This window comes from Lepidochelys olivacea (genome assembly GCF_965140295.1).
Source record: "Lepidochelys olivacea isolate rLepOli2 genome assembly, chromosome: 6".
Lineage (NCBI taxonomy): Eukaryota > Metazoa > Chordata > Testudines > Cheloniidae > Lepidochelys > Lepidochelys olivacea.
In genome coordinates, this window is record NC_140416.1 from 196349 (window position 1) to 205622 (window position 9274).

The 9274-nt window shown below is 49.3% G+C and overlaps 1 protein-coding gene across 1 annotated transcript; it reads left to right on the plus strand.

Moving 5' to 3' along the window:
• Nucleotides 1-2369: 2369 nt before the first annotated feature.
• LOC311522598 (caspase-14-like) lies at nucleotides 2370-9110 on the plus strand (the record flags this gene model as incomplete). Its single annotated transcript, XM_084632070.1, has 5 exons — nucleotides 2370-2433; nucleotides 3229-3348; nucleotides 4127-4233; nucleotides 7810-7911; nucleotides 8215-9110. The coding sequence occupies 5 exons, from the start codon at nucleotides 2370-2372 to the stop codon at nucleotides 8218-8220; spliced, it is 399 nt and encodes a 132-aa protein (XP_084488196.1). The 3' UTR covers nucleotides 8221-9110.
• Nucleotides 9111-9274: the final 164 nt, after the last annotated feature.

Genomic DNA, 9274 nt, shown 5'->3' on the forward strand with positions numbered 1-9274 from the left:
ATCTCAGCGTCTACTGTCATTAGCTAATTATTGTCTGACCTCCCACATTACTTCCCGTAATTGTGAAAATTTAAATAGATTAATGGGGAAAAACATGCTACAAACTAAATCAAGATAATCTGTCACAATTATGCACAAATGAATACTGAATTCTGCCACGCCGATCTATAAATTACAGTGTGAGTGCAAGGGTGTATTTAAATTTGTATCCGTCCCTCGCTACACCCCCTCAGCTGGGAAGAACCTGGCATGGTTCTTCTAGAGAAGGGAAGGCTGAGGGAGGCCTTGAGAATAAACTTCAGACTTGTCAAGGGCTGTTATAAAGAGGACAGGGATTGATTGATCTCCCCCCCCCCCACTGTTCCTCAGTCGTTCTTGTTAACTGCTGGAAATGGCTCACCTTGATTATCCCGACAAACCGCTCTCCTGCTGGTAATAGCTCATCTTAACTGATCACTCTCCTTACAGGTTTGGGTTTTTGGTTTTGTTTTTTCTCATGTTCTGTGTGTATATATATGTCCCCACTGTATTTTCCACAGGATGCAGCCGATGAAGTGAGCTGTAGCTCACGAAAGCTCATGCTCAGATAAATTGGTTAGTCTCTAAGGTGCCACGAGTCCTCCTGTTCTTTTTTTAAAGAGTGGTTTCTTTTCATTCCCCGAGCGGCTCACAGCTGCAAGTGCCTGCCTCAGGGCAGACTGAGAAAGCAGGGCGCACGTTCGCTGAATTAGAGCCTGTAGTCCAATGGCACCAGGTTCTCCCGGGCAGAACCCGAGCAGTCCAGAGACCGAGAATCGCTCCCAGGATCCAGTATTTTATCGATCTTGCTCACAGGCGCCTTCATCCCAGCATGGGCTTTGAGGGATCGCCAGTGCAGACCGTCTGTGGGCTTTCGCCGTTGCTTTGAAGTTAATGTTCTACTTCCTATCATACACAAGTGACCCAGAACCAGTGATCTACATAATGTAATTGCCGGCCGTTTGTTCCAGGAGGGCCGGAGACGTGGAAACGTTTCAGGTATCCTGCATTAGTATTCGTGCATGAAGTAAATCTTCATCTAAATGCTAATACATCATCAGAACATAAGAACAGCTACACTGGGTCAGACCAAAGGTCCATCTAGCCCAGTGTCCTGTCTGCCGACAGTGGCCAGTGCCAGGTGCCCCAGAGGGAATGAACAGAACAGGGAATCATCGAGTGATCCTTCCCCTGTCTCCTATTCCCAGCTTCTGGCAAACAGAGGCTAGGGACGCCATCCCTGCCCATCCTGGCTAATAGCCACTGACGGACCTATCCTCCAAGAATTTATCTAATTCGTTTTTGAACCCTGTTATGGTCTTCACCTTCACAACATCCTCTGGAAAGGAGTTCCCCAGGTTAACTGTGGAGGTTTTTAAGGTCAGGCTTGAGAAAGCCCTGGCTGGGATGATTTAGTTGGGGATTGGTCCTGCTTTGAGGACTAGATGACCTCCTGAGGTCCCTTCCAACCCTGTTGTTCTATGATTGTGTGAAGAAATATTTTCTTTTGTTTGTTTTAAAGCTGCTGTCTAGTCATTTCATTGGGTGACCCCCTAGTTCTTATGTTACGAGAAGGAGTAATTAGCACTTCCTTATTTACTTTCTCCCCACCAGTTGTGATTTAATAGACCTCTATCATGTCCCCCCTTAGTCGTCTCTGATTTAAGGCTAATTAAGCACAGGATACAGACGTGAAAAAGGACATTGCAACAACAGGTTAATTTGCTTACACTAGTACAGGATATATGTACAATGCAAAAGGCATTCACCCCGTCACAGACAAATAAGGACGATAACCTCAACGTTTAGCAGACGAGTGAATGGAACACTTTAAGGCAGGGCGGGCAAACTTTTTGGCCTGAGGGCCGCATCAGGTTTTGTAAATTATATGGAGGGCTGGTTGGGGGGGGGTGGCCTGGGCCCCACCTCCTATCTGCCCCCACCCCCAGGACTCCTGCCCCATCCAACCCCCCTCCCCGTTCCCTGACGGCGCCTCAGGGACCCCTGTCCCCTGCACACACCCCCGCTCCCTGTCCCCTGACTGCCCCCAGACCCCCGCTGCCCCATCCAACCCCTGCTCTCATTCCTGACGGCCCCCCCGGGACCCCTGCCCCGTCCAACCACCCCTTCTCCCTGACTGCCCCTGGAAACCCTGCCCCTGACTGCCCCCTGCTTCCCCATCCAACCCCCCCTCCTTCCTGACTGCCCCCGGGGGACCCCTGCCCCCATTCAACCCCCTGTTCCTTCCCCGACCCCTATTCACACCCCTGACCACCACCCCGAACTCCCCTGCCCTCTATCCAACCCTCCCTGCCCCCTTACCGCGCTGCCGGGAGCACCGGTGGCTGGCGATGTTACAGCCGTGCCACCCTGCTCGAGCCAGGCCACGCCGCCATGGCACAGCCCAGAGACCGGGTCAGGCCGCTGCCCCAGGAGCTCACCCCCCCACCGCCCCCGAGCCTTGTGCCGGCGGTTGAGAGAGCTGGGGCTGCGGGAGAGGGGGGACAGCAGGGGCGGGGCCGGGGGCTAGCCTCCCGGGCCAGGAGCTCGGGGGCTCGGCAGGACGGTCCCGCGGGCCATAGTTTGCCCTCCCCTGCTTTAAGGCCTTAACCTGCTAGCCAGCTGACAGCGCCGCATCCCCGCTTTGGATTTGTTGCTGAATTTTTGTCTTAAATGGACCCTGTTCTCTGGAATCCCCACCCCCCACGAGCACATCAAAACGGGTAGTTAGGCAGGGAGCGGAATCCACTCCGAAGTGAAACCAGATGCAGGAAACCATAAAAATCCCCCCTCGTCTTAAAACGGCCAAATGGTGGCTTTAAACTGCAACTTGTAACTTGCTGAAAACCAAAAATTCTCTGTTTTTTACAATGAAAAGGAGAGCATTTTAATCAAAAATGAATTTTTTCCCATACTTTCTAATACCCCATTTCATCGTGGGAGGGCCAGGAACAGACAAATCAGAGGAAGGAGAGGAGTTACAATAAAACATTACATTTGGGCCTCAGGGGCATCTTGTGGCAGGGAGTTCCACAGGCTAATTATGCTTTGTATGGAAACCATGTTTCCTTGCATTGGTTTTAAATGATGTCCTTCTAGTGCTTGTTTTGAGACGTTATGTGTGCTGGATCTAGCAACCACTAGCTAGGTGTGTGTGACTCTGCTACATTTTAATTTCTGTTTCTGAAAGGAAGCTATTTTCTGTTTTAGGAAGAGGAGACCCAGGTGTGCGTCAATGTGATAATCTTGTAGCTGACTCAGACAACCAGGTCCCTCAGTGGCGGATTCCTACACACGCTGACTGCCTCTTCGTCTTTTCATCCCCAAACGGTACCAACGTGAATCTGTTTCCACCCTGCTCGTATCAAAGTAGCGGAAGCTACAGGCTTGTGGTGTACTTGGCTCGTTACACTTTTGTTATAAGGGGAGACCAGGACTCCTGGGTTCTATCCCAGCTCTGGGAGGGGAGTGGGGGCTAGTGGGTTAGAGCAGGGGGGCTGGGAGCCTGGACTCCTGGGTTCTATCCCAGCTCTGGGAGGGGAGTGGGGGCTGGTGGGTTAGAGCAGGGGGGGCTGGGAGCCTGGACTCCTGGGTTCTATCCCAGCTCTGGGAGGGGAGTGGGGGCTAGTGGGTTAGAGCAGGGGGGGCTGGGAGCCTGGACTCCTGGGTTCTATCCCAGCTCTGGGAGGGGAGTGGGGGCTAGTGGGTTAGAGCAGGGGGGCTGGGAGCCTGGACTCCTGGGTTTTATCCACTACTTGCGGTGGGGGTTGGTGGGTTAAAGCAGGCAGGACTGGGAGCCAGGACTCCTGGGTTCTGACCCAGCTCTGGGAGGGGAGTGTGGGTTAGAGCAGGGGGGCTGGGAGCCAGGACTCCTGGGTTCCATCCCAGCTCTGGGGGAAAAATGGGGTCTATCAGTATTCTGCAAAACTTGCCCCCGACAGTGTGGTCTTGCTATTCGAAGCCCTAGCCCTCTGGCACATCCTGAGGTATCTTTGTTCAGTGAATCCAAGTATCTGGTCTCACCCTGACTCCAGCAGCTTCAGACTGGGAGGCAGTGAAGTCCCACGTGGGTCTGTGGTTTTAATGAATCTCCCTCCTTCGTCCCCAGGTTATTACTCAATTAGAAATGAAACCACAGACTCTCGGTTGATTCAGACCATGGTGGATGTCTTCACTACAAACCCCCACTGGGACATCATGGAGCTATTCACCAAGGTAAACGCATGGCATCTGGGGAGGTTATGTTGCTATTGAGTGGGAGGATAAGTGACCTTATACTGTGCCCGGCAAAGGGAGATCTCCCTAGCCCTTTTGTTTCTAGAGATGCAGCAGAGTTCAAATCCAGCTGCCCAAGGCTGTGTGTGATCGAATGAAGGAATGGGTGTCTGTCATCAGCGTGGCTGGTGCTTTTACAGCATGTGGCTGGCCCACAGGAAGACTGTTTCCAAGGGGCATTGAGGGCTTAGCAGCACCCCTATAACCTAAGGTGGGAATTTAAACCGACCTATCAAAGTGGTGCAAACCCAACATGCTTCCTTCAATTTAAACATGGCCTATTCCAGGCTATTCTAAGTTGAGTGGGAACAGTTGTCGGGGTGCGACAGAGTGAAACGGGTCCCACGACGTTTAACTGTTACACGCGTGCATTTATATAACACACTCATACAAATAGACCGTAGGTATAATACAGCTACAGCTGTATTTGTGTATATACACATATGCGTTATACACACAACCCTGTGTCGAAATATACAACAGGTTATTTATACCCACCTTTTCTATATTTTATAAAATTCTAATGAATATATTATTTATACACACAACATATATATTTTATAGTACGTAAGATGTATGTGGGTATAAATATAAAACAAAGATACATTCTAATCCCTGGCGCTTATCTAGCTCTTCTCTCAGCAGTAGATGACAAAGCACTTTTCAAAGCAAGGATGTATCATTATCTCCATTTTACAGAGGAGGAAAAGTGTGTGTGGGGCACCCCCCTTCCGGGATGCCACCTGATGTACTGCCGTTTCACTGAGCCTGCCCTGCTCCACCAGCCTGGGTTCCTTCTCCCTGTTTTGCTGAATGTCCGGCCTCTTGCAGCACACGCCCCCACACACAGGTAGGGCCACACCCTGCGGCAGACACTGAGTGAAGTCCGCTCTGTGTGAGAGGACTCCCCCAGCAATCACGTGCACGCCCCTTTTGGGGGATAAACCCAAAATAATACTGTCTTGCACTGTGCAGAAAAATCTGCACAGTGCAAGCTCATAAAAATCCGCCGTCTTCCTCAATGTGAAGAGAGATGAGCACAACTTCTCCCCCCCCCCCGTTAGAAACTACATAAACTGGGTTTTATTATAAAGAAGAAATAAGTTTATTAACGACAAAAAGTGAATTTTAAGTGGTTAAAGGGATAGCAAACCGAACAAAGCAGATTACCTTAGTAAATAAACAAAAGCCGCAGACTGAGCTTAACGCACTAGATCGGTAGGATATCAATTAGCAAATTCTCACCCTGAGTGATAAACAGGCTGGCCGATTCTTAAGGCACAAGTTGCCTTTGCTTTCCCAGGTTTTCATACACAGGCTAAAGATCTTAGCCTGGGACCATCACTTCTCACAGTTCAGTCTTTGTTCCTCAGGTGATTTCAGGTGTGTTGTAGGGAGAGTGAGGACCCCTCATGTTGTCCTTGTCCCTCTTTTATATCTTCCCTGCTTTTGCTGGAAAGCTTTTTTGCTGTGACCTGGGTCAAACAGTTTCCATTGTGTAGAGCTATCTCTGAGAGGTCTCTGTTGCACACAGTTCCTTGGGTGATCCTTATGCTTGTGTGCATTTCTTCAATCAGCCACTAACATTGTTTGGCCTCATCAAACACAGCACATTTGAAATACAGAGACATGGTCAATATTCCCAGCTTCAAATACAGCAATGATACGTGCATACAAATTGGATAAACACATTCAGTAAATCAGAACCTTTCCAATGAGACCTCACATGAACCATCTTGCATAAAGTACATCTTAGTCATACCATATTCATATCAGAACCATATTTCCATGAAGAATATGGGGTGTAACATCACAGTGTGTTCAGAGGTCAGGGATCAGGCCTCCAAACTCCTGAGCCTGGATTAAAAATCATGAACTTCCCCCCAAAAAGATGCCGTCCCCAGTTGTTTGCCAGGTTGTTGCCGTGTGAGTCCCAGGATGTTAACGCAACAAGGTGGGGGGAGGTCATATCTTCTATTGGACCAAGGGACAAGCTTTCAAATGATAACGGTCAGTCCGCCCCCTCCAAGGAAACCTGCCCAGCGCTTCCAAAGGCCAGCCTGGGACTACGTCATAACATTGCTAGACAGTACAACCCGTGGGCTTAACAGGGACACTGGCTCCTGGCAACAATCTGTAACCCGCACCTGTCTGCTAGCCCTTAATGTCACACTTCAAACCCCTTCTGCAGAACAATCAAACCCCCTCTCATGTGACCACCTACAAGGCGTGGCCCCATAAACTTTCCTGTCAGTCCCAACTGGGATTTAGCTCAGAGGTGCCGATTTCTCCCTCCAGCCCTGCAGCAGGGCTCCAAAGCTTGTCTGTCTCCCCAGCAGAAGTTGGTCCAATAAAAGCCGTGACCTCACCCGCACCAGAAAACAGATACAAAGCTCCCTTGTTTTAAAGAGACAAGGTGGGCGAGGTCTTAGCACCTAGGAGCTTAGTCATGGCCCAGAACCCCATTGTGCCAGGCACTGTACGTGAGGTGTATTACGGTCGTGCCTAGGCACTCAATCCTGGCCCAGACCCCACTGTGTCAGGTGCTGGGCAGACACAGAATGAAAGATGCCCCAAGGAGCTGACAATCTGAGTACAAGAGGCCAGGAGGACACAGACAGACTGGGCAGAGGAGAAGTGGGGTGCAAGGAAACAATGAACTGACATTATTTCGAATTAGACAATAATATCTTAATAAAAGATGTCACTTCCCCCACCTTGTGTCTCTATTATCCTGGAGCCAATGCTGCATTATTTCAAATCAGCATTCCAGAGCCAAAGATTGAGGTAGGTTTAACCACTGCCCTGAGCTAGCTGTGAGTGATAGATAAGCACACGTCACTGCCCAGAACAAAGCGCTTTGTGAGTCCATGCAGGAATCTGGACCATCTGGGCAGAAGGTTTCTCTGGATATTGTTTTAGCTAAGAGGTGCCGGTGCAGGTACAAGGGGAGAGACCAAGCCTAGAGAGAGAGCTTTTGGGCACTGTGCTGGCTGAAAGAGGTTTGGAACTCTGAGCAAGAAAAGTGTCTCTCGGTTGATTGCTTCCGTGTGCTTCCCTGGATTCTGTATGTTCTGCGTAAATAAACAAAATTGCCTCAAAGGTACCAGACTCCAATCTCCATTTCTCTTCCCAAATAACCTACCGATCCCTGAATTTTAGCTAGCTACTTGGGTTAGAGAGGGGAAAAGTTTTGTTCCAATTCGAAGTTGCCAGTTCTTGAATTTTGGTGTTTCCATGTCTTGACTTTTCAGAACTCTTCGGTCTGCAAAAATAATGTTTGGTTGGTTGGTTTGGGGTTTTTTGGTCCCAATTCGCGGAACGGCAATTCCATTTTCCAGCAGTTACACACCATAGACAAAGGGAAGACGGGTAATTCACTGGGTTTGTTATGTCTTCACCATGCCTGCTTCTCTTCACGTTACACCTCCCAGCTGTGGGGGGTTTAAGTTACTGCCACAGGAACAACTTTCCCCTGATAGATTTGTATTTTCAAATGACTCGATCCTCTTCTAGGTAACTAACATGATTGCTCAGAATGAATTCATGATAAAGGAGAAAATCAGAATGACTCACCCAGAAATAAAGTCCACTCTGACAAAAAAGCTCCGTTTGAAGGTAAGTCGGAGTCTTAACTGTTTTCCCGCTGGTTTGCGAAACATACATTTCACACAGCTAACTCCACCATCAATCTCAGAGCGCCAAAGGTAAAAGAAAGCAGCACCCATTATGCCTGTCCTTCTGATCAACCAGTCGAGCACTGGCCTGAGAACTCAGGACTCCTGGGTTCTATCCCCGGCTCTGGAAGAGGAGTGGAGTCCGGGGAGGGCTGACAGTCAGGACACCTGGGTTCTCTCCCTAGCCCGGATGTATTCCCTATACCTTTCCATGGTCAACATACGCTTTGTTGTTTTCCCCCAGGAGTAAGACTCACAGATCAGACCCTGAGCCTGTCTAACACAGCTTCTTCTGTCCTGTTGTGCCCATGAGACTTTCCGCCCTCCAACCCAGTCTTTACTCCATTACCCCTGCGCATCAGACATTTAGTGCATTCAGACACACACTCTAAGCATCCAGACCCACAGCCTTCACTCGAGACAACGAGGTCTCCAGCTCTCACATCTGCAGAGAAAATGGGGTCAGAGGCGCCGCTGGCCTAAGTGTGACTGGCACCTGAATCTGCAGAGAGTCTAAACCGATTGCTTGGACAGGTGTGAACTGCCCCAAGTGTGACCAGTGCCTGGGGTGTAACTGACACTGCCTGAGTCTGCAGAGAGCCTGAGCCGATCGCAGGGAGTGGTGTGAACTGCCCCGAGTCTAACTGAGGAAGGAAAGTTTGCCGGAGACAGAGATTTTTAAGGCCAGAAGGGGACATCTGATCATCTAGTCTGACCTGTATAACCCAGGACCAAAAATGTCACCCCGTTACTGGTGCATTGTGCCCTACTAAAGCATTGTTTAGCTAAAGCATAGACAAAGGGAAGACGGGTAATTCACTGGGTTTGTTATGTCTTCACCATGCCTGCTTCTCTTCACGTTACACCTCCCAGCTGTGGGGGGGTTAAGTTATTGCCACAGGAACAATAACTTGTTTGGCTAAAGATCTTCCAGAAAGGCAGCCATTTTGCCCAGGGCTAATCTGCCACTGCAGGTAGGCAAGGTAAGAAAAACACCGCTTGAGAATGTCTGAGCGTTTGTTTGATGGATAGTGACTCGGAAGGTTTTGATGTGGGACGTTGACAACGGGTGTGTTAACTTTGAATTTCAGTGGCTGCAGGTGTTAAATAATAGTGTTTGTCTCCCCTTGCTTGCACCCCCAGCATTGTGCACAAGTGTGAAAATTTAAATCAATGATAAGAAAAAAAAGCTTTAAAAATCACCATTGCTGTTCTCCATCGAAATGACGGAAACATAAAAACTGAATTCTGCGAGGGGTATTCCTTTCTAATTTGAATGTGTCGGGCTTTCATTTCCAGCCGTT